Source organism: Coffea arabica, chromosome 10e, assembly GCF_036785885.1.
Source record: "Coffea arabica cultivar ET-39 chromosome 10e, Coffea Arabica ET-39 HiFi, whole genome shotgun sequence".
Taxonomy (NCBI): Eukaryota; Viridiplantae; Streptophyta; class Magnoliopsida; order Gentianales; family Rubiaceae; genus Coffea; species Coffea arabica.
The window spans coordinates 6,569,708-6,595,985 of record NC_092328.1 but is presented as its reverse complement, the minus strand read 5'-3'; the positions used below and the strand labels follow the sequence as shown (position 1 = coordinate 6,595,985).

Below are 26,278 nucleotides of genomic sequence, written 5' to 3'. Positions count from 1 at the left end.
AACAAGACAAATTGTGCTGCGGTCAAAGAAGGGAAATTATTCTCAGGTTTTGGTAAACAAAGAAGCGACACGTGCTACTCGTTTTCAGAAGATTTTTTTTTACCAGCCAGACATTAACTAGAATGGAATATATAAACAAGGATAAAAAGGATCCCGATTGCCCATCTGCTGACTCTCCATCTCATCCTAATCCACAAAACCCCTTTATTCCGGCGCATCCGATTTATTATTTGCACTTGACGGGTAATATTGCACTACTTGATTAGCTTATTTTTACGTTTCAGAGTATCATCCAAGAATGAAAGGCGTGGAGTTGCTGCAAGATGAAGTAGCAATAAGTAGATGCTGCTAAGACACTCAGGTGTGATTTTCCTCCATTGTCAACAGCGGCGAAGAGGGGGGGGGGGGGGGACATTAGGGGCAAAAGCGCTAGTAATCGGATGCAATCAAACAAGGCATGGAAGTCAGGGAAGTTTGAATAAAAAAGAAATGGTGTATCATTCAGCAATTCGTTGTCAGAAAGTAAGACAATAATATTACAATTTGAGAGTACGAACCTAACCAAGAAATGTATTTTCTACCGACTACGTAATGGGGCAATGTTTAGAAGAGAGTCCTAATTTCGACTTACTGCAAATATATACAGAATTAGTCCGTTCCAGACGCGCATTAGCTATAATATGCTGGTAATCCTGTACCAATATCCTGTACAGCATCTTCAATATCTACTAATGAGGTTCTGGCAGAGTCTTACATTCATGCGATGAAGCATATTAACGCTTCAGTCAGAAACCAAATGTTTCATGGTATATGTAGCCTTCTCATCTGATGAGAATTCTCACCTGGTTTCACTCCAGAAACCAGGACCGAAACTCTTATTGAGCTTTCAGTCTAGTGCAAGTTGTGGGTACATACAACCAACTTGCAGCGAAAAAATGGTGATGGATTTCCGCCACAAACAAATTTGGCCCAAGTGCCACTTCGACATGGAATTCATGCTGGGTTGCCGTAAACCGGAGATCCCAGAAGGCTGACCTCAGCTCACATATCACAAGTATGTCTTTACCCCTACACAAAGTCCAGTGAGCCTACACGGCCAGATTTAGAAGAAGAAAGCCATGTCAAGATGATATGCTTCGTGCGTGCCCCAAGCCATTAATCAGTCAACCCAGAGCGGATTTACTCAAACAAAGCTCTACTTGCCCAGTTGGAAGCAATGATCCCCATCACTTCACTTTTTCTTCATCTCCAAGTAGTTTGCTCAATTAAGTGGTACTGTTGCATAAGGTCATCCATACCAAGTCACCCTGCCACACACAGCTTGAGCAAAAGGATCATGTGCTCCTAGCTTTCCAAGCCAGGAGGAGTAAATGTGGTGGTCTGTCAATCCATCAGTACAAGGAATGTTACACTTTGACCAATCATTACAATTCTCTCTTCCCCATTGCTCCAGCTGAATTGTGCTTCTTCTGGACGCCATATTGCCAGGCATCTCGAGATTTATCGGTAGATTGATCAAAATCATCCAAAGAGTTCTCAACTGGCAACTTTAAAGACCGGTAACTTCCATTCCTTAAAATTGATGATGTATTCGACTTCTCATCATCTTCTGATGGTGTACCAGACCTGGACTCCATGTGCACATCATAGGGCCTATGTCTAAGCCCAGTTCTCATGCCCCTGTTGCTAGGGTTCTTAGCCTGATATGAGGGATACGGAGACGACTTTGGTAACACAAAATCCTTAGGCAAAGAATCCATATCCATGTAACAGTTCCTAGCTTTAGCATCCTTTATCAGAGCAGCCCAATCATCTGACTTCACCAGTGCATTTGCATTCCCCATGACCTGCAAATAAAATTCAGTCACCACAAGAAAAAGCAGTGAGGCACAAGTTCCTCTATGCGACAAAGCATGTTGTTAGATTAATAAGATAACACCAGAAGGGACAGAAAAGGCCAAAAGTTCCATACCCAGAGAGCTCTTCTAGCACGAGTAAGAGCAACATTCATTCGACGAATATCTGCAACAAAACCTACACCATGGTTTGACGCACGTACACATGACATTATAATGACATCCCGTTCCTGACCTTGGAAAGCATCCACAGTATTTATATAGATGTCTTTCCCTTCTTCTGAATTTAGGATATCCTCAAACTCCCGTTGAAGGCATTTTAGCTGCAATTTGTATGGGGTAATGATACCCACTGTAACTTTTGCCACACCCAATGATTTAGCTGTTTTCTGGAGATGCTCATACAATCGAAGACAGAACTGGGCTTCCTCCCTATTCTGATAAGAGACAGATCCACCTCGATGCGATTCCCTACCATGAGTGATGTCATAAAATAAATAGGGCCTCAGTAATGGATCCTTGTAATAAGACTCGTCAGGTAAACTAACAACACTTTCACTATCTGTCAGCCGCCCTTGGTAGAAGTACCTAGAAGGAAAATCCCTGATTCGAGGATGCATCCTGTATTGAACTGATAACAACATTGTTGGGCAACCAGCTTGTTGAAACCTCTCAAAGAGACTTCTGCTATACAACAACGTTCCAGCTGCCTTGCTGATTACTGTCGCTGGAAGCTGCTGTGGATCCCCAACCAGGACACAGCGTGCTGCACCTAGAGCAAGTGGAGGAAGTACTCCTACTTCACTAGCTTGTGCTGCTTCGTCGATCACAACCATATCAAAACCGTGAGTAAGACGAGAAAATAGCTTTCGCCCACTGCTTGAAACAGTAGTGAAAACAATTTCAGCTTCATTTGCAAAACTTGCCTCCAGATTAGCACGAGCTTCCTCTAAATTAAAATTGCTAGTAGCACGGAATTTGCCTTCCAATATAAGAAGGCGGGACATCTCAACCAAAGTTTTATCTCGACTCTCAACCACTGCTGCAAGACTTTGCAGCAAAGTATCGCGATTTTGATCTCTAGCCATTAGAACATCAGGATCAACACCCACAGATCCTTGCGCACGACCAGCTGCAGCAGCAACAGTCAGATCTCTTTGAAGGGCAGCTATCTGTTGTGATAATTGAGCCTCACGAGTTCTCAATTGATGCATCCAACCATAGATTTCATCACGACTCTTATTCAAAAGCTGATCAGTTCTCCGCTCAACAGAAACAGCTTGGGCAGCACGCGTTTGCGTATCTACCCCAACTCGGGCAACATCAGGACGATAAACTTTCATCTCACCATCAATAAACCCTCGATCAAGAACCCTAGCAAGTAATTCATCTGTTGCAGCATTTGAAGGAGCACAGACAAGCATTCTAGGTTTTGGGCAAAGTTTTGGAAGAGTGCGAAAAAGATTCTGATCCATGCTCTGAAGAACTTCATCAATGGATCCAGTAGCAACAGATTCCAAGTTGCTCTCATTAGCCTGCTTATAGCTTTCAGGTGCCAGTTTCTTCAGCAACGCAGTGTAATAGTGCTGATACTGAACTAGATGAATGACATTTAACATTCCCCAGACAGTATGGGTCTTACCTGTACCAGGAGGACCTTGTACTAGAGTAAATGGCCATGGATCTTGCCTCTTTGCCATCCCATTACTAGTACCTGCAGCTGTATGCATAGCAGCCCACTGAATTGCAGCTAGCTGCGGCCCGTTAAAGGTTCTATGAAGGTAGTCCACAAAATTTGGAGTGAAGCATTCTGGCATTGCAGGCGGCTGCTCTTCATACTTCGGGAAGTGATCAGGACTAGGCTGAAGAATTGCATTTTGCATCTAAAAGACGACAGATAATTAGTATTTGGTTATTTCCACAAGAATTTGCATCTGAAAATGCCCAACTTTGAATTATAGCTATTACCTGCAAATTAAGGCGGCGAAAAGCATGCAAGGCAATGTATTCCCTCTGGGTGGTTGCAAGAGAGCCAAGGACAGTCAGATACCAGATGCCCCTTGGCTGAAGTTTACTTAAAATGTGATCATCATCAGCCTTGCTGAAACAAGTCATGAAGAAATAATTCTCAATCAGTTACCCATTAATATTGGAAGGAAAACATCATTAGCAATAAATGCGCCTGAGAGAAGCAGCCAATGAGAAAATGAGAAACTTGTAAAACTGACCTGTTAGAATCATATGAATCACCAACATAAAAATGCAGAATAGCCCCATGACTGTCACGCGTATCAATAGGAATGTGCCTTCTGACCGTCCCAGCAACACGTCCACTGATCTCAGCCTCCTCATCATCTTCTACAACAGAATTGCTACTCCTCTTTAATCTCACTGCATTATAACATGAAAACTTTGAGTAACTAATTTGAAGCTTTAGAAATATGATAATCAATGCTGGAACTGGTACAAAACCTGATCCAGGCTTAGGTGAGGAAAGAACAGCAACATCACCCTCCTTAAAGGTCCATTTATGCTCAGTAAATGGAATTAATATTGCATCATACCACCCTAACAAAAGAAGCAAAAGTAAGTAGCCATCCATAAGACAACCCCCAACACCCCCCCCCCCCAACAAAAAAAAAAGGAAAGAAAGGAAAAGAAACCATCCATGAAACAGAAAGCAACAGAATCCTTAGAAATTATACAGCGAATACAAACTCATTCATTAAAAGCAAAGCACAATTTCTGCTAAGTTCCAGCAACAAGAAGCATCTAAAAGGGCAAACCAACAATCCTAAGGGACATATCACAACTATTGGTGTAATACTTAACAAAAAATTTCTGGCTTAATTACTTTTACTGAAAGAAATTCCCAAACGTGTAAATCAGCTTCCAGACTTGTTAAAGTGCCCCATTCCCCAACACACATGTGCACACAGATACATTTTTCCACCTTTTCAAGCATCAATAAAGGACAAGAAAAATGTAGTTATTCTCCTAGCAATCAATTCATGAGTTTACAGACACTCCATATTAAGTGCAACCCTAAAAGGCATCTGGTGTACTCAAGAAATTACTGATCACCAAAAGAGCTGTTACCCTTAATCAGCAGTATCAAGATGGACTGCTAAAGAGGGCAAAACACATCGTGGGCTGGCCTGAACCACCACATATGCCAACTCCATCCGAAATGTTAAGAATCACTACTAACTGGTCATGTTAGAACAAAATCACATACAAACTAAAATATACCTCTTTCACGTCTTTCAATGTTTTTCACATGAACCTTCACATGCACAGAAAACGTCTCAGTCAATTCCTCCCAAGTACTATACAGCTGCGCCCGGCATTCCTCAAAAAGCAAAGGTTCAAATACTCTAACATACTCTTCAACAGATTCAAAATGACCCGGTACACATTGAAGCTCCGTTTCCTCTGAAAAGTAAAAAACAATACAGCTCACGACCACAAAAACATGGCAACAGAATAGCATTAACAAGTAAAAAATTCAAAAGGTAAAACAGCAAGGCAATGGAAGCAACCAAGAATGTCATCACATTAAAATGCAACAGAAAACTAATTTATGCCCTTAGGAGTAGCAAGATAACTAGTAAGCACAATGATGGTTTATTAGATGCAGTACAAAATTCACTCTTTTAACTTCTTTAGATAGCAAGAAAAGCTTAGCACCTGTGAGCTACTCTGTTTAAACAATGCATCCAGGTTTTCAATGATTGAAAACTTAATAACACAAAATGTAGCATTATCCAATCTTAGTGGGTTAGCAACTACAAAAAAATAAGGATTAAAGCTCAATTCAGGATGACTGCAATAGTCTTCATCCCACAAGCTTTTTAGTCGGTTGAAATGCCCACCATATGAAGCTGTAGGATCCCCTCTGATATGCAATGGCCTGAGTAATACAAAGATTACCATTTACTCAATAAGCATATATGATGAATACTGCCTCACCCACAACACCGAACCATGAAATACGTAATACTAATTGCAAATTAAAGCCAGTAAAGAACTGAGGCAAACAAAAAGCAAAATAATAATAATATTATTAATAAAGATCGTCAACCAATATTTGAACCTTAAATGAGGTGGAACCATTCTACAAGCAGTTCAATGGTCCACAGAAAGAAATAGAATTGTTAAAGAAAACAGAAAAGCACTTAGATTAAATGGTCCTGTCAGCTGGAGACTAAAAAAAGACTTTCATCCTCTCAGCTTCTTCTGAGAACCACTATACCTAAATCACACTAAGATTTCACTTGTCGAACAAGAAAATGGACAGTATATTCATAGTCAACTAATGTCCGCCATAAAATAAAGCTATTAAATTGCAGGTATTCAGAATTGCCAGCAATCTATTATATCATCAAACACTATAGGCCCATGGATTTAATTATTCCAAATGTATGTTAGATGCAGAATAAGATTTTTTGGATTAAAGAGCTTTCAGGATCTTGGAACTTATTGTTTCCAATCTGTCACATTCACACCCCCAAACAAAAGGATGTGCTGTCTATCTCTTCTCATTTAAGAATGACAACAAAGACATGACACTATGTAATTGAGATCGACGACAACTTGATGCCCAGTCCATTTACAACAATTCTTCAAGTTCTAACTGAAGCGCATCATAAAAAATAAAAACCACAGAATCACAATGATCATGCAAGGAGTGTATGCTTTAAGTTCACATCAACTATCAACAAAAGCTTGAGAACTATCACAGTACATAGATTCACACAATAGAAGAATTCACAAACCCCTAAACAAACTAGATAGAGCTGTCAGAAATTTGTATACTAGTGTTGATTACCTGGATCATGCCAAAACTTCTCATTTGTCACCTCTCGCAGAAGCCGTTCCACTGATGTATCCTGATACGTGGTGCTCACAGCAGCCTGTTTCTTTGAAGGAAGTTTTTTCGCTCCTGACTTTAAGTCTGCAGTTGCTGAACTGCCTGTGGCTGGTCTCCTGACAGGGAGAGGTGAATTTTTGACTGGCCTTGAATCTATGGGTTGTTTCCATGAACTTTGCCTAGCTATAGATGTTGATTGAGCCTCTGCCATGAGATCTGTCGAACTAGTTGGTCTCCTAGGCCGAGACAAAAGCCCAGAATGCACCTCACCATTGCAATCTCTAGAATCTTGTGATTCGACATAACCATTTGCCTCATTATTTGATAAATCAAGTTGTGTGCTTTCCTTGCTAGTTGACTGAATCTGCTTATCTGCCATGCGGTCAGTAGGTGGAGCACGCCCTACCGTACGAGTTGTAATAGGGGCGGGAAAATTCTGTCTTCTTGGTGTTGAACTCTTCAGAGCACCAGCTTGCTTTACATCTTCTAAATTCAAAAACATGGTCTGCCTACTTCGCTTTTTCCCTAGCATTGCTTCCTTCTGTTGGTCAAGCCTAGGACGCTTTCCAGGATTATTTGCACACTTCTGCGCATAACTTGCTTCAACTCCTTTGCTTTCTTTTTGCTTGGGAACCAACCCAGAATCTTCCTGAGCATTCATGGAGCTGCCTTCTGAAGTACGACTACTACTGCTTCTCCTATCATTTGTATCTTGGTCCTGTCCTGAAAACCCAAGGTCCCCATTATCGTCCTTCACATCCCCAGCATTCCGAGCAACACTCTCGGAAGCCATAACCTGATCAATATTATGGTTCCTCATCTCATCTGCCCCTTTCTCCTGCAAAACTCTGTTGCCAGTTGCAGACTCTTCATGTGTATTAGGAATTCTGTATGCATCCCCAGAGCCCTCTGCATCAGACCATTCCCCTTCTTCCTTCTCAACAGCCTCCGGATCTGCAAAACTCAAATCTAGCTGCTGGCCAGCCTTCTCCTTCTCAACTCTGCTTGATTTGGAAGATGCAGCATCAACAGTTGAGTTACCTGAAGTCTTATTCCTAGCAGGATGTTCAGAACCCAAACCACTTCTCGGCCGAACAAAAGGCTGAAAACCTGAGACAGAAGATGCGTGGGAAAAAGCATGGTTATTTACTATCCCTTGAGGACCAGCGGATGAGGCAAATAATTCGGAGGTGTGAGAACTTGAAGGAACGGCCTTCTGTGGCTGGAAACAAAAACCATCATTGTCCTCATCTTCTTCAGCTGGAGGCTCGTTAAGATCAAAAGGTAGCTTTCCCTTGGAGCCCATCTCATATGCAATTGCATACAAAGTAAGCTGGATAACCGAGTATTTCTAACTCCCACTTGCTGTCTATTCTCTTTAAGACAAATGCACATACCAAACCAAACCACAGATCCAATAGGCAAAAATTTGGGCCTCTGGTTTGTCAAATCAGACACCACAAACAAGAGGTTTTCTGCATTCAAGATTAGAAAGATAATGTATAAGCGCTTGTCACAGATCACAGAAGAAAACATTATCATGAGAATTCGAACTAAACAAAACAAAGCAAATGAAGAAATAAACCGCAAGATCAAATGATTGATTAAAATACTGAATTTAGGTAGAAATCAATAACACTAGTCCACATCCAAAATAATAAGTAATTACATCGAAATGTTGTGACTATCATGTCCACCTAGACAACTATGTATAACAAAAAATTCTGTACTTATGAAGCAGCCCATCAATAAACTGATTTAAAAAAAAATTAACAACATAAAAATGCCAACAACCAATTCCTCTTCACTCCACCTTCCCCCCCCCCCCCCAAACAACAAAAAACTTAATAAAAAAAAAAAAGAAGCAGCAAATCTCAAAACCCATAATTACTATTCATTGGTTGGAATAAGAGCTCACGAAGCAATGCTCGTTCTCAATAAAGCAGGCCCGAGTTCAGATTTGCAAATGCGAATTCAAACCAACAACTACACAAATTAAACAAGCCAAAACAAGAAAGTTGAACACAATGTTTGGATCTATATTAGGGCATTAGAAGTAAAATAAAGAAATGCAACACAATCATAATTTGTTAATATTGCCAAAATCATCTTGATTAGACTCATAACAAACAATTGAGATGATTAGAACCCATTAAGGATCTAATCACTCACTGATACCCCACGTCTAATCCATCTTCCAGAACTTCAGTTATTCTTCAGTTTCCTCACCCCAAAATTCACGAGTCCATTTCATGTTAAATTTGTCACTAGAAAAACAATATCCACTGGTTCCAAAGTCCACCGCTCACTAACCCTAACCCTTACGCAACAAAAAACAGAGTCCACTTCAGCTCAACCTAAATCTTACACAAAAATCAGTCCAAAACTAAAAACTAATTTTAATCTCCCTTTGTTATCACCAATCTTTTCCATCCAACATATATTGCAATTTAAAACAAAAAGTCAATCCCAAGCATTAAACAAAAAAAATTCGGATAAAAAAAATCTCATCAAAATTACACAAATATTACTGTATCAAGAAAAATCAAGAAATCCATCTTGAATCCAGGTCAGATCGAATATGAGATAGCCGAATTTGCATAGTCAAACGCATTTACGAATTAATATTTTCACTTATTGGATCTAAATTATTTTTTGTCAACCTATTATTAAGATTATCATTTTGTATATGCTTTTAGGACAAAATGAGGAAAATTAGAGCAGTAGAGAGAGAAAATAAAAATACCTTAAAGTGCACCAAATCTAAAGGAAGAGAAAGCGATATAATAATTAATTAATAATGAATAAAAAATCGAAATTATTTCACTGTGTAGAGACACATTGACGTGTATGTATCGATAGAAAGTTGTCTAGAGAGAGAGAGTAGCCACAAGGAAGAGAGAGCGAGGATGCAGATAGAAGTGTGAAGAGAGGAGGGGTATTTATAGGAAATTTCGAGGGATTCTCGCCGGTCGGCAAAATATTTTCCGTCACCGTTAACTTACTTGCCGGTCAGAGGGGTATTGGCTTAAATTCGGTTTTTTTTGGGATCGAGACAAAACAGGGTTACGAAAAGGCCCTTTGTTGGAGATTTATTTACGCGGTTTTGCATTATGATTTTGGATAAGGTGAAGGTTTGTTTTGGGATTTAGATTGGGCCTGGCCCGTGCGAATCGGTGTGTGGTGGGGGGATCTGCTGTAGTGCTAGTGTACGGGAGGTTGTGTCTAGAAAGCGACAGCGGCCGTAGATCGCATTACTTGGTATCTTTCGCGAGCAGCTCAGTTGCACGTCTTCTTCCCCTTTTAATTTTTGGCTTATACCGGACAAAGTTTTTGACCAATGATGCAGCAGCAGCACTAGATGAAAACTTGAATTTCCGGTGGCTCGTGGGCTGATTCACTATTTTCCTTAATTAGAAAAACGGTTGAAAATAAGTTTATCGCTTGATCTTGCCACTTGGGCATTCCATAATAATTTTACGGTGTCTTTTTCATTATTTAAAGATAATAATAGGGCAGTTGAGTATGGAAATTGGAAATTAAAAAATATACATATGCTACAACTTTTTTATGTAAGATTTGATTAATCAAATCTATATTCTTTAGTAACAATGGAGTATCATCAAAGTCCTGCTTTATTAGTAGATTTTTTGTTCTATGAATTTGGCTTTGAAATTTCGTCCAGTTAACTTAATTTTCCTCAAAAGTGTACTATTTACAAACTTTTAAATTAAAAATAAGCCATCGGCAATTGTTATTATCCAAGCAACAATGACAAGTTTACATGCTAAATGCTATTTAATGTCTTCCTTTTTAAGTTCCCAAATATAAATAGCGATTTTCTAAATTTTATCTCTTAAGATTTTTTTTTCTTCTTCAAGTTACACCATACACTCACAGGCACCTTTTCCCTTTTTTTTTTTTTTTTGTGTGGAATGCAAATAAGTATGGTAAGATCTTGCATTGATAAGGACAACAAGAAAATTTAACCTCCTTTATAAACTTTGTCATTATTTTAATCATTCACAAAAAAATAATTTGTGCATATTATGACAATGAAAAAGTCAACAATATGATATTTTTTCCTTTATTTATCCACTTAACATACATGTCACATTTGAAGTAAATAAATATGTGACATGCACTTTAAATTTCTAATTTTTTTTTTCCGATACAAGGGTGTTTGGGTCAATCCTTACGGGGCTCGACTAATCCCCTGCGACCCGGGAGAGAAGACCCCACTCTACTCCGGACACGGTAACTCCAGGCAGACTCGAACCTTGGTTGCCCAAGGTCGGACAACGCCCCTAAAGAGGAAAGTGTGACCGACTGAGCTGCCCGGAGGGGCCCTTTAAATTTATAATTCGAAAACCCTTTTCTCTCTTCAATAATTTGTTCAAAATTCAGTGCTATTCATCTTGGTGTAGTTTTTATGCAAATTAACCCTTCCATTGAGTTTAATTTAAAAAAACATGTTTCTAATGCATCTCTATTACACCTTTTAGAAGATTTCTTTACGAATAAATTTTATTTTCTATTTGTGAAGCTCCTTTTTCTTATTTGTATTGAAAAGCTTCCGATTTTTTCTTTTCTTCTTGTATGACACCTCAGCATTTTCAAAAAGCAATGAAGCATTATTGGCAACTGTTGATTGGCCTGAATGACATGCAAGGTCATAAAGGGTGAACAGGTGATCATCCTCGTAGTGGTCACGGGGACCAAAAGTATTCCAGTTTTAGTAAGGGCAATTAAGTCTTTTGGCGGCATGGACAACAAGTCGAGTCCACGTGCGCCAAAAGCCGATGGAATAAACAGGCCCTATAAGTCTATAGTTACAGCGGATGCAGCAGTAAATTGGAAAGTTACTTTGAATGCATTCCAAATTAAAAGATTAGCAAAGTGAAAATAATCGTAAATTTTATTCCTTTTTATCCCATAATTTGATTGTGCTATTTTCTCAACGGAAAACAAACAACACATGACACACCCTTGAAAATTTTAGGGAGGGAGGTCAAGAAGCCTAGATCAACTAGCAAAGAATTTTTAATTAAGACTCCTTTTATCATTGGACAATGAAGAAATATATTTTTAAGTGATTGAGAAAGTTGAATTGGGTGATAAGAAGGATGAATTGTAAGTAAGAGGACGTGAATTTAAAAGCTCCTGCTTCAAAAAAAAAATTTCTGAGTGGTGTGTATTCTTATGGACAACAAAAATATATGATTAAATTTGAGCTTTCCCCTTTTTCTTTTTAGTTTTCGAGTGTAGCATTGATTGGGTTTTTTAACCCATAAAATTTGCATGCAAAAGCGACATGGAACTAATTTTTCTTTTCAACATACAAAATTTGTCTCTATAAAAAGTTTACGATGATATTTTTTGTGAAAGAGATATCAATCTTTAAGAAAAATCCATATGTTTCACTATATTTAAATTTGTACCATGTTTTTAAAAAAAATTTTAAAGCACACGAAAAAGAAGCGAGATTAGAATTCAGAAACTCTAATTCATCTGATCTCAACCTAATCGTAACATATAGTACTACTACAATCTTCATAGAAGAAGGAAATTCAATACCCCATATTCTTCCCGTCATTCTTCCTCATCATTGGATGAGAACTGGTGACAAAAGTAATTAAAATAATGAACAACTAACCAAGGCATCCTATGAACATCTCATGCATGTTAACGTACTGTTGTTAGCGCTTACCATTTGGTAGAATTTCCTTGCTAGACAGACTGCCTATGGACCCTGGCAGTTTTTCTCAGGAGCATCCAACCAATATTCCAACCCAAGGGGGAAAAATACATGGCGGGGGTGCTGGTCGGCTAGCGTTCAAAGTTGGTGAGCATTGCTAATTGCCCAAAATAAATGATTACTTATTTTTCATTAATTGATCACAACGAGGTGAAGGGGCTTACAAAAACCAACATAGCATTGATCCTGAAATGAAGATTTGTTGAACATGATGAATTGTGGCTAAGGTATGTCTGTCTACGTCTGTGTCACTTAGTGAATGAAGTAATACTTTTTTTTTAAGAAAAAAATAAAAAGGGTAATTTCATTCCACTATTTTGCATTATGGGCAATGACTACATCAAACATGACACAAATCTATATAGATTTGAAAATCAAATGATACAATAGACCTAAAAAATTATAAATTTGATCACAATGTTGAAACTTCAAGGATGTCTTCCATCAAGCGAATGTCAAGTTAGGGTGTTTGGATAAGAGACTATGTGGGATAAATTTTTTTTTAAAAATACCGTAACACTTTTTTGATGTGATGTATGTGAGATAAAAAGATGATTGAAAAACATGTTGATGATACAAGCAAGCCAATGTATGTAAATAAGGTGTAAATAATGTGTAAACCAAACACACTCAAAACTGAAAGTCAACAAATTTGTGTCGATGTCTTTCAATGGTTAGATGGTCAGATCTATAAAATGAAGTAATACTTAATTTAACATTCAAAAAGAATCAATTTCACAATTTATACTACAGTTGAATACATCATAGATCACCATTTCATTTGACTGGGGAAGAGAAGGTTTCTTATGTAAGTCAGAGACCAAACTACCACTGTAGTATGCAATTGGTACACCGAACGTTAATCACACATATTGGTACCCCTTATGCCACCACCACACTAACTTGGTTGGAAGAGTAGTTAAAATTTGACCTTGACCAATCTGGATGAAAAGCGATTTTGGAACTCTAGTAATACTTTTTTTCTTAGTTTTTCCGTTTATCTCTTTTTTTTTTTTTTGATGGAAGTTAGAATTATAAATTTAATCCCAAAAGAAACCTCAAAAGCCGGCAACTCTTGAGGTCCTCCCAGGAACTTACAAATCCAACCCCAAACCCCCCCAAGAACCGATGTAGGATGGCAACTCCACAAGGGCAAGCCAGCATGCCCTTGTTTATCTCATAGTCAGCATTCTTGTTGTTGGAAAGATATATGGCAGATCTATAAAGCAGGTGATTTATGACAACACCAAAAAAAGGCCTTTTCCGATTAGTTCCATGGAAAGTTTCAGTCAAGCACTATGTGTTTGGTTTTTGCCATCTCTGAAAACATTCAATTAAAGGAAGGGTTAATTCATCAATGGCTGCGCCAATTGAGCCAATTTAGAACATAATAACATAGGTGCGTGCCTAAACTACCGTATTGGTAGGTGATAATTGATTACACATTGGTTGGTGGAGGTTTAATTTTAGGAAAATGATTGGTTTTATCCTTCACATCTCACAAAAATATTCTTTTTGTCCCTCATTTTTAAAACGAAACAATTTCGTCTTTGACATTTAAAAACTAAAGTTCTTACATCCCTGAACCCAAATTTCAATATGAATCAAATCACCAATCAACCTGATTAGAAATTTTAGGGGTATAATTGGTAGATCACTTGGTTAATTCAACATGATATTCATGTAAAATTTAATGAACCCAAAAATAAAAAATAAAAAAAAAGATTAATTTTTTCTACATTATCATTGTATACACTGACGGTTTTATGTACCGCCATATCATTTCAATTTAAATTTAAACACCAAATTTTATATTTATGATACACATCTAGATTCGCAAACGGATATACTAATGGTGTATGAAAAGATTTATTCAAAAAAAACTCTACTGTTCCAAGATAAAGAATGGCCTTTTATGTTATAATTTATATTTTTTTGGATTAATAAATGTCATGTGAATATGATGAAATTGACCTAGTGATCTATCAATTCTATTTTTGAAATTTATTACTGGGTTATTAAATGGTTTGATTCAGATTGAAAATTAGGTTCAGGGATATAATAGTTTTAATTTTTAAATGTCAGGGACGAATTTGCTTCATTTTAAAAATGAGAGACGAAAAGAATATTTTTACGAAATGTGAAGAATGAAACATGTCATTTTTCCTTAATTTTATGAAACCTGAATTTCTTTTCCTTTTTTTTTTAAAGGCCTCTCGACTGCGTATTCCCCAGCTAGACTTCTTCATCCGCCGCCGCAAGGTGTCCTCGAAAAAAGAAAAAAAACTGCCGCAGGGTCGGCAAGTAAGCTTGAGTGCTTGACCACCATCTTACAGAACTAAGAGGAAGCAAGGAAGAAAAAATAGACCAGTCGATGACTGCAAAAAAAATATATATTTTGGGTAAACATCACATTTTAATGATCGTATATATTTTTACCAACAAAATAGAAAGTCTCATATGTATTGTTCGTCTTCTCATTTTGCATTATATACACTAGGAGAGGTAGAAACAAGATATTGATTGGTTGATAAGAGAAAAATTAGAACTGTTTGCATTAAACTGTATGTCATTTTAATGAGGTTTGCGCTATTTATTTATGGATAACTTTTTTTATATGTTACCAGTAAGGTTTTTTTTACATAAGCAGATTCAGATCAATGCTACGTAATATGAATTTAAATCTAAAATTCAAATCATGCACATATAGGATACATTTAAAACTATTAGTATAAAAAATTAGTACATTGTCAGTATATAAAACGTTAGTTCTTTATCTATTTGTGTATTTATTTTGACAATAGTCAGCCCTATTGGAGATAAATTATCTTGGAACAGTTCTGACCGTTTTATCACACCAAAATGATTTTCACCTTTCTCTTTTATTTAAACTTTTAAGCACCAACAACCAATTTTTGGACTTGTCCTACCTTCAACACTAAACGCTTCTTAATTAGTTCAATTTCTATCTCTACATGGGCCACATATCCCCTTTTTTATTTTTTTGATAATTCCACGTATCCCTTTTTGTCAATTGTCACTTGTCAGTCGAACATTTGTGAAGATTTTCACTACTGGGTACTTAATCATGACAAACTAACTTGTGGGCTATTTTACACTAAGTTGCACCATAATTAGCCATTAGCAATTGTCACACTGTTGTTACAATTGTTACTTTAGCTAACTGGGGACCTCATGCCGTTAGTTGAAGGAAAACACATCAGCGACGACCAGTGGAATGGAAAACAAAAAGAAAGACTATCAAACAAAAAGATTTAAGTGTTAAATTGGGTTATTAAACAAAACCTTAGTGGCTATCCAAATATCCTTAGAAAAAAGACTTCGTTAATTAAAAAAAAAAAAAAAAAAGAAAGAGTGTGAAGTTCTCTGAACCCATCGAAATGGACAGTTAAGTCTGCTAGGATCACATGCCAGAAGTCTTCTTATGCTTCAGATTATAAACTAATTTCGCCCTTTACCGCTCTTGCTTTAGAGGTAAAAAAAGAATACAAAAAGAAGAAGAAGAAGTTTATGGTGGGAAACGGTTCGACTCGCTTTGTTGAAGCAGAAGATTAAAAACCGGTCAGGTGATCGCCGTGAAGGATTGGTTCGGCTAATTGGCTTAGGTTCCGTTTGATAAAACTGAATCTGAATTTTGAAGTCTGAATTCTGAAATCTGAATACTGAAATAATTAATTTACTGAATTTTAAGCACTGAAAAAATTATATGAATGTATGAATTTTAATGTTAAACCTATTTATACTATTTGATAAATATTTATAGTTGAATGTTTAATAAGTTTAATTTGACAATTTTGCTCTTATATCCTTTCATTCAAAAAAGAAATAGAATCTATGATTTAATTAGTTTAAAATTGTTAGGTATGAAAATAATAATATTTATTTTTAAATCAAATTAATATAAAATATGAAATATATTATATGAGGAGTATGAGAAGATGTGAAAGTCATTAGAAAGGGAGAAAAGAGAAACTAAAAATCGTTAAATAGAGAATATTATATTGTTTAATTAGATAAGAATTTTGAACATAATTAACAAACAAGGGTAGATTTAGTGGATAAGATAAGGTAGTTGAAGTAATTCTATTGATTCTTATCAGAATTAAGCATTCAGTTAGGATTCTTGTATTGAAATAAATACACACAAGTTCAGCATTGTTTAACAAATTCAACAGATGGATTTTCATTTATCAAACACTCATAATATCTGAATGTCTGAAAAAAATTCAAATTCAACACTTTTTTATGTTATCAAACAGACTCTTAGTCAACAATTTGGCAGAAGTAAATGGTAGGACCTACATTTACCACAGTCCAAACTTATATATGTGTATGTATATATATATATATATATATATATATATTTTTGGCACCACGGTCCAAAGTTATTTAAATAGAAACTGAAAATTATTAAATCCCAGCAGCTATATTGTCACTATTATGAATAAAATTTGGTCTTTTGCAAAAGGGCACCTACCTTTTAAACGAGGTTCCATGCCTTTTCTTTTCTTGGTTCAATCATCTCAACTCTCAAGGTCATTTAATTGACGTATAAATTTTTTTCCCTTGATGTGATAACTGATTCTGCATAGAAAATTTTCCATTAGACTTGCAATGTAAGGAAAGAAAAATTCATGTTCAGAATAAGTACTCGTATAATCAGTTGAGACACACGAATTTAATTGCTCAATGCAAAATCAGGCCACCTTTTTACTTTTTGAAATTATCTAAGGAACTAGCCCTTGAGGTCTTCTTTTGCTTAAGATTCTTGCATGCTAATTCCAGACAATATTTTTCTTTTCTTTTCTTTCCTTTTTTTTTGTGAAAAATCTAGAGCTCGCTTAAAATTTCTAAGAAGTCACTGGAAATTAAAAGCTTTTTTTTTTCTGAAAGAAATCTCTGTAATCGTGATAATTAGGCAAGGTTAATATAAATTGTCCTAACATTTTACGTTTTAATTACTACTACACAACTATGAATTGGTGCCTTTGTAATTTTATTACGGTTAGAAGTATGTAGTTTTTGTTTCCTGATTGATGCAAGCTAGATTGGTCATCTGAAGCACAAAAATAATCTCATTTTCTAGCCAATATATTGACCAAATTTTGAACTCTTCCATGGACTCGAGTGATTATCTAGACCGCGAACATATCCAAAGTTAAATCTTGTAACAACTCGACATCTTGTCGGGCTTCTTGATTTCTTTCGGGTTTTTCTAATTCTTTTCATCCCAATCCTTTTTGTTTTATTGTGTCGAGGAATTCTACTCATATTTCGAATAAATGCAGAATAAAGCAAAGGGTAAAATACATTTTACCCCCTTCAGTTTAATTATTTTTTCACATAATTCTCCTGTAATTTCAAAAATTATGGATAATCCCCTCATAATTTGAATTAAAGTATCAAAATGACGAAATTTGCATCCCATAACAGAGTCAATTAAAATGTCAAAAGTTCCCTCGCATCAAGTTAGAAATTATTTATTAATTACAAGAGATTATGTATATATTTTGAAAAATTATAAGAGACTTATACGGTAAAATACTAAATCATAAAGGGGTTACGTGGTAAAATATAAAATTATAAGAGATTAAAATATCATGCATATTATGTTTATTTATTTTAATTATCCCAATCATTATAATTTTTAAACAATGGTAATCTCGACGGCATTTCCGTTGGTTCCATTAGAGAAGATCATTTCGGTCATCTTGACACTTTAATCCAAATCATGAGAGTATCGTGTATATCTTTTGAAATTACAGGAAACGTATATGAAAAATCGCTAAATCATAGGAAGATAAAATGTATTTTACCCTAAAACAAATGATTGTCACTCTGCAACAAAATCTTCATCGTTTTATCCTACCTTATCCAACTACTCAAGATCTTATCCAATGAACAGCTGGCCTTTAATAAGAAATTAAAAACAATATGTATGGGGCAAATCCTCGTATCCTTTGGAAGCTCTATTAATGCATATATTTTACTTCCAATATATATTTCATAAAACTGTTATTAGGCGAGTCAAGTTTTCTCATTTTTAATTTGCCTGCTCTTATTTCATCTTACTCTGCCTGTTTCTGTCAGCCGTCCAAATCCGCGAAACGGTACGTAATAATGCAATGAAGTTTGACTCAGTAATTTTGTTTTCCAGATAATGAAGGATCTGATAATGAATTTATGACCACAGAAGCTCTTAGCCAAATCTGGAATAATTCATTGTTGCCATTTCGTCAGATACACCATCCTTGATTGCCATTTTTCGCCATTCGTGCACATGCATGGTCCAGACCAAACTTAGAACCACACAACTCTAACGGAAGAAGAGCAAGTTTGGAATTGAATCTCCAATAGCATAAATTTTGTCTAGTCTTTCTCAGCTGTTTTGCTTCTCCAGTTGAGTTAATTTTAGCTTAACATTCGTCCAGATATGACCACTAAGGTTCTCGTTTAATAAAATTAAATCTGAATACTGAAACAATTATTTTGCTGAATTTTAAGCACTGAAAAAAAATATATGAATATCTAAGTTTTGATACTAAACCTATTTATACTGTTTGGTAAATATTTATAACTGAATGCTTAATAATTTTAATTTGACAATTTTGCCCTTATATATTTTCATTCAAAAAAGAAATAGAACAAATGATTTAATTAGTTTAAAATTGTTAGGTATGAAATAACAATATTTATTTTTAAATCAAAGTAATGTAAAAGATGAAATATATTATATGAGGAGTATGGTGACAATGTGAAAGTCATTAAAAACGGAGAAAAGAGAAACAGAAAATCGCTAGACAGAGAATATCAGGTTTTTTAATTAGATAATAATTTTGAACATAATTAACAAATAAGGGTAGATTTGATAGATAAGATAAGGTAGTTGAAGTAATTCTATTGATTCTTATGAGAATTAAACATTCAGTTATGATTCTTGTACTGAAATAAATACACACAAGTTCAGCATTGTTTAACAAATTCAACAGATGGATTTTCATTTATCAAATACTCAAAACATCTGAATGTTCAAACACTCAAAATATCTGAATATCTGAAAATGCTCAGTATCAACTTTTTTTTATGTTATCAAATAGACCCTAAATCTACTATTAATGAATTAATTCTTGGTGCAAAAAGTAATCTGGTTGGGGTCCAAAGTTCACATTCTTTTCCCCCCTGGTACCAACTGCTAATCTTTTTTGGGGACTATCTTAAGCTTAAGAAATAAAATATGTTTTTACAAGTATGAAAGCCCGAGCTTTTGAGAAGCCTAACAACACGGATTAATTTTCCACTCATTTGTTAACCTAAAGGAGAATATATCATTTAGACGTCATTGATAAAAATCCATTTTCACGCAAAGCTAATAAGATTTAACTTTTCCTCTTAAACATTAATTCTCCCAGAAAACTAGATTTTGAGGCAATATACTTCAGAAAATGTTAGTAGCACTTCGTTGCAGTTTTTTTTTCCCTTTTCTTTGGGATAAACATTGCATGTTACTCTCAAAATTCATGGCAAGAACCTTACCATTGTCGTAGTGAGACCTGTAGGACAACAGTTTACTAATCATGTAACGAATTTCAGAATGATCAATGTATTCACCTCTGCCTGTATTTAGTGAAAATCAATCCTGCCCTCGAGCTTTCAAATTTTTATATCCTACAGCCAATGATATAACCCAAAAAAAAAAAAAAAAAAAAAAACATTCCGTAACTGGATTCCGAAATTTCAAGCGTCTAATTACCAAATTCCTAATAATTATGAGTAAATTATATTTCACGATTACACATTAAAAGGTTTCAAGAAAGGGTTCTTCTACTCTGTGCACTTAGGTCACATGATAAGAGGTGGATCCAAATGTTAGTTGTTTGAAAAAGTTTAAAATTTTTTTGCTAAAGTTTCTTGATTTTAGGGATAGATGATAATGCTTAAAACTTGAAATGAATCCATCCCTTATATTTTATACGCTTATCCTGTGCCTGCCTTAAGGGCACAGAATAGAAAATCCCTTCAAGAAAATATATTCATAGAGGCTTGATGTTTTCCATGCATAACAATTTAGTAGCACTTCTAAGAATTGGCTTGTATACCATTGCCGCATGCAATCTTTTCCGGCTATTTGTAAGAATTGGATGGTCCAATTTGATGATTTTTGTGAGCTATCTCCTTCAGACCGGTATTTTTTAATGGAGCTACTTCATGTCTTTTTGACCAAAAAAAAAAAAAAGTCTTTTTAGGCTTGGCGGCATCCTTAGACAAAGAAAATAACTTGCAGAGAGAAAAGACATAGTAATTCCAACTGATCAGAACCTATAAAATTTTCGTCCTTTTATTGCCCCAAAAATGCATGTTACAAGATTTCGGGGCCCAACAATATCCTCTGTAATAGATGTTTTCACATGAAAACAATGTCCCCTGTAACATCATTCATCTGTAACCCCAAAACTGGAGAGCCAAAATCCAATGTGAGGGGTAAGGATAGCCCAGTTTGTTGGTTTCATATGACAACATTAATAGGGTACTCTTTGTCCCCTACAACGAGATACCGAGATCCTTCTTCTATCACCATCAAGCCATCTTCATTGGCACCGCTAAGGTGCTCGCAAGGGCTGAGAGTAAATTCAATTTCAGCTTTAGCGCCTGCATCTAGGCTCACCCTCTGGAATCCAATCAACTGTTTGATTGGATTTCCATTAGTAGCTTTCGCTTGCCTAACGAATAGCAGCACTGGATGCTTACCTGCTAAATCCCCTGAGTTTTCAACTCCTACTACAGTAGAGAACTTTGCCTTCTCACACGAGTCTCTGTTCATTTCAGACACTGCAAGATGACGAGCTGCATTCGAGCTTGTAGCTGTTACTTGAGCAGTAGCTGACAGCTGATTCAGGTAGAGAGTGCTTTGAGCAACCTTTACAAAGTTATAGGAATAGGTTGAGTAGCTAAGGCCATAGCCGAACTCGAACACTTTTTTGCCGTTGTAGAATCTGTATGTGCGCCCTGGATATCCTGAGGACGGATCAGGCCGCATCCTCATGTCTGTCATCGGTATATTTACAAATTCTTTCGGATACCAAGTAACTGGCAGTCTTCCTCCTGTACAGGAATCAAACGAAAATGAGATATTATTGCCTTTGATTTTGCTAAAGCTAACAATCGCTTTTGCTACAGTTGTCACTAAAAGCAATTAATTGCTTTCACCTGGGTTGTGGTCGCCGAACAGGATTTCTGAGAGTGCAATCCCTCCTGCTTGGCCTGGATAACCAGCCCACAAGATGCTTCCTATTTTTGGATTATCTTTAGCAAAACTTACATCAACTGGACCTCCGCAAAGCAGGACTAGTATAACTGGCTTATTTGCAGCATTAGCAACAGCTGTAATCAGGCTTTCTTGTTGACCAGGAAGCGTCAAAGACTCGCGATCAAGCTGCTCTGTTTCTTCTCCCTGATCCAACCCCATGACTAGGACGACATAATCTGCTCCTTTTGCTGCATTCACTGCATCATCAATTGCAGCAGAGGTACAATTGACTGCATTGCAACCTTCATGGTAGACTGCGTTTGGAACATAGTCTTGCAGTGCTTTATAAACTGCAACAGATATACAAGGAGGGCCTTGATAGTTTCCGAGCATTACGAATGCATTATTTGCATTAGGGCCTATAACAGCCAGCGACGTGATCTTTTTTGAAAGGGGAAGGAGCTTAGCAGAGTTCTTTAACAGAACAATGCCATTTCTAGCGGCTTCAAGCGCTAGCTCCTGGTGCTCCTTGGTGCAGACCTGATCCGGACCAATGCTACCATAAAGCAGTTTCTTTGGGTCTCCATTAAACAGTCCCAATCTCATTCGAACAGAAAAGAGATTGTGAAGGGCTCTGTCAATGTCAGATTCTGATACCTTTTTCTGCAAAAAGGCTGATTTGGTATAGTTCAGCAGGTAGTAGCCACAGTTGACATCCATGCCTGCAATTTTTGTTTGCACAAAATTAAAAATCTACCACCCTGCTCACTTGAACCGATTGCATAAACTTATAATTAAACTTCCTATTTACTCTACTATATACTAATTGTTTACTCTAGTTGCTCTTTGTCCTTGAAAAGCATTTCTTTTTGTTTTGGCATCCTAGCAAGATCAATTAGGCTTAACTTAGAAAAAAAAAAAAAAAAGTACATCAAGAATATGTAACCTAACCTAGATCAACTTTCAGGCTTAACTTCTTTTAGTTTGATTTCTTGATCAATCAAATAGTCTGTCTGGTAGTCTATCATGTTGTCCTTCACATACTTAGAAAGCCTTTCCTGTTGAATCACAGGAAAGAAAATGCTGTTGTGAGGTCTCTTTCATTGCAGGGTTTATGCAGGAGAAACTAATTTTATGCATAAAAGTCGTACAATCTGAACCTATGCTAGCGCTAAATGCGTTTGTTTTCAAGTTGGTTGCAGGTCGCACAAGTTTGTACTTTAATGGACGGACAGCCCATTCCTATATGAATCCAAAACCTAGCCGCCATAGTGGACCAGCTGGGAGCAGTAATCCTGTTGTTTCCGGCAACGAGTCACTATCATTTTGGGCCCAGAAGCCAGCTAATCTTGAAACGTCTGGGCCCAGACAAGTCTAAGTGAACAAATCACCTCTGAGAGTCACGGGGCCTTTGGCGGGGTGGTCACCACCAAGATTATACAGTCCGGGTGGTGTGAAAGACCAAGAGTTCAACCCTTGTCTCCGACCAAAATTTGCCACAACATGTGGTGGTCTTAAAAAAAAAAAAAATCATCTCAGAGTGAAAGCCATTTTCCCTCTCCTTTAAAAATTTTTACGTTTTCCTTTCCCTTTAGTGAACATATTTCTTTTAATCATTTTTTACTTTATATATATTTATATATGTATCAAATGAATACAATATATTTTTCTAAAAAAACTTCTAAAAATAACAATCCGAATGGGGCATTAGCATGTAATATCCATCCCCTTGTTCCATCAAAAATAAAAAAAATAAAAAATAAAAACCTATCCCCTAAAAATGGGGCAAACAAAATCAACTAGCAAGTAGCAATGCGTAAATAATGGTCGAAGAGGACGAAAGGTGTCCATCCTTACCTGCTTTCAGCACATCAGCCACAGCATCCTCCGGCGTTCCCGCGTATTTGTGCTGCTCATAAATGATGGACACAGCATCGCAGTCCGATGTAATGTACCTGATAACACCCCAACCAAATTTTTATTCATGGGCGTTTACCAGAAAATGAGCATGTTTGGATTATAACATTCCACGAAAAATTTTCTAATCAGTTTTTTTGTTTTAAAAAAAAAAAATATCATATATATATATATATCACATCATTACATGCTGACAAGACTGTTAGATTTTCCACACTTGTATGCTACCAGTAAGAATAGAATAGACCGTTTATTATATGCATTGCTAATTTCATGAAAAGCCCCTCGGCAGCAATGTTCAATGGCGTAATTCGCGGGAACAATTACCCGTGGAAACCCCATTGTTTACGGGCAGTTTGGGTCAAAAGATCGTGGTTGGCACAAGGAGGAACCCCATTGACACGGTTGTAGGCACACATTATACCGCTTGCTTGGCCATCTTGAATGCAGCTTCTGAAGGGGGGTTGGAACGTGTCAGCCAAATCTTGCTCGGTTACCTAAAGATAAACCCACAAATTGGGTTGGGTTAGAAGAGCAGGGAAAGAGCAAAGCATGAGAGATAAACCCAAGATTCTTTCTGGTCCTAGTTTCAGCATCTGTTTTATTGGGGAGGAGAATATATTCCCAGAGTTTCAGCATCACTAGGTTCTTGAAATCTTAATACTACGTCCACAAACTGGTTACTAACAAAAGAATCTGTCTCATTCGGATGGATTACTTTTCATTCACCTTTAAAAGAGCTCTTTTCTCATCCTTAATAGACAAGAGTGTTAGTTAATTATCCTGGTTGCACTTTGCTCTTCTAGACCAAGGAGGATTACATTAGTAATCATGCCTCGACTCTGACTAACCAAGACAAAAAAAAAAAACACAATGAACTTTCCTCTCATTTCCATCCAAGAACAAGGAATGTACTCTTTGTAGTTATTAATATTGTATTCACGGTATCTTCTTTATAATCCCTCCTGTTTTTACTGTCCAAAAATTTACTGTATGCCGTATTAAGACACAAAACCCAACCAAGTTCTGGCACCAAACTCATATTTTATCTCAAGGACAGAGTGACACGACTCAAGGTGCCCACTGCCCATCAAGAAAGCAATTCTTTAACTAACCTTTTCCTTGAAGCCCACAACATTATTATTGTTATTATCATCCCCGCAAGAAACGATTAGACAGACTCATACAGCTTAAAGCTGCCGACATAGACACTACAATCATATAGTACAAGAAATTATGGGAGGTAAAAAGTGTTAAAAGCACGGGCATTGGTGAGACAGAGACACTTACGCGAGCATCAAAGCTAAAGCGGGTGATTCCCTTCCAATTATCAAGATCATAGGCTGTGAAGTGCTTGCAACAAGCAGAGGCCTGAAGTTCACCATGATTCAGCATCCCACCTTGGAAACTGTCCCCCTGAACTCCTCTAACATAAGAAACTGCATACTTCCCCGTCACCATTGGATCTTCCCCAGGTGTTTCTTGCCCTCTTCCCCATCTGGGGTCCCTAAATATGTTGATGTTTGGTGCCCAAAATGTCATCCCCGTTGCTTGCCCTTCATTGTACACTGCTCTTGCCTCTTTCCCAACCACCTGTTTCCAAAAAACGTGCGCATTAATCAAGTCATATGCCCAAAAAGGTTAGCTCAAAATTGCAACACGTTAATCAAATCATATATGCTGATAGGTGCTAACTCAATCTGCAATGCGTTGTCTTTACCGAGTTTACCAAAATGAAAAAAAAAATATTAGGATTTAAACACTGTCGATGGTTGTCAACATTGATCTAAAAAATTACGCTAGCATTAATTGTCAAAGGTCCATTAATTGTCTAACTGGATAATTAATGTAGTAGCATAAGGCTAATACCTGGCCAATGCTGTACCAAAGGTGAACATCAAATGAAGCAGCAGTGAGGATGACTTGAGGGAAGCTGGTGGCAGCTCTGATGTTTCCATTGAAAGTAATGCCAGGTCCGGCATTGGCGACGCCGTGCAAAGCTTCTGACCACCACTGGTAGGCGGGTATACCGAGCCGCGGGATGGCAGGTGCTGTATTAACGAGCTGGGAGATTTTTTCATCAATCGTCAGGCGGGAGACAAGGTCACGGGCTCTGGCGGGGATAGGCAGAGTTGTTTTGCAGAATGAGAAAGAATCTGATTGGGAGTTGAGTTTGTCACATGAAAATGGAGGCTGAGCTGAGTCAATTATTGAGAGGAATGTTCCAAGAAACAGAAGAATGGTGAGAGCTGTGACTATCCATCTATGGAGATTCATTGTCAGATTAATGGTAGAAATGAAAAGAGATGAGCTAAAGCTGGTAAGAGATGGTAAAGCAGGGAAGTGAGAGACGAGGAAAGGAATGCCTTATATAAAGCCATAAAGAAGGGAACTTTAAGATTTTTGTTCTGATTATTCAATGTCTTGAGAGTGAATGACTTAGTTGCCCTTCTTGAAGCACGCAACAACTTACAACCATCGATATTTTGTTGATTTAGCACTTTTTTTTTTGTGGGATTGAATGGGTAAATTAATCAAGATCTATAAAGGAAAGATAAAGTTCAACTGCTACTTTGACTTTGTTTTCCAGGTGGGAATTTAATTTGACT

The 26,278-nt window shown here is 36.8% G+C and overlaps 2 protein-coding genes and 1 long non-coding RNA gene across 3 annotated transcripts; 1 reads left to right on the top strand and 2 right to left on the bottom strand.

Moving 5' to 3' along the window:
* Positions 1–473: 473 nt before the first annotated feature.
* LOC113711769 (probable helicase MAGATAMA 3) lies at positions 474–10,001 on the bottom strand. Its single transcript, XM_027234969.2, has 8 exons — positions 9,476–10,001; positions 6,688–8,204; positions 5,109–5,291; positions 4,329–4,424; positions 4,085–4,247; positions 3,825–3,957; positions 1,973–3,739; positions 474–1,847 (listed from the first exon to the last, which is right to left on the bottom strand). The coding sequence occupies exons 2-8, from the start codon at positions 8,033–8,035 to the stop codon at positions 1,425–1,427; spliced, it is 4,113 nt and encodes a 1,370-aa protein (XP_027090770.1). The 5' UTR covers positions 8,036–8,204; positions 9,476–10,001; the 3' UTR covers positions 474–1,424.
* Positions 10,002–20,820: 10,819 nt separating this feature from the next.
* On the bottom strand, positions 20,821–26,100 carry LOC113712215 (probable beta-D-xylosidase 7). The gene is made up of 6 exons (XM_027235540.2): positions 25,539–26,100; positions 24,960–25,262; positions 23,997–24,166; positions 23,610–23,707; positions 21,713–22,474; positions 20,821–21,607 (listed from the first exon to the last, which is right to left on the bottom strand). Exons 1-6 carry the CDS (start codon positions 25,944–25,946, stop codon positions 21,012–21,014), a joined length of 2,337 nt encoding a protein of 778 aa, XP_027091341.1. The 5' UTR covers positions 25,947–26,100; the 3' UTR covers positions 20,821–21,011.
* Positions 22,308–23,365, top strand: LOC113712216 (uncharacterized). The gene is made up of 2 exons (XR_011821981.1): positions 22,308–22,448; positions 22,955–23,365. It is a non-coding gene; the product is annotated as an uncharacterized lncRNA (long non-coding RNA).
* Positions 26,101–26,278: the final 178 nt, after the last annotated feature.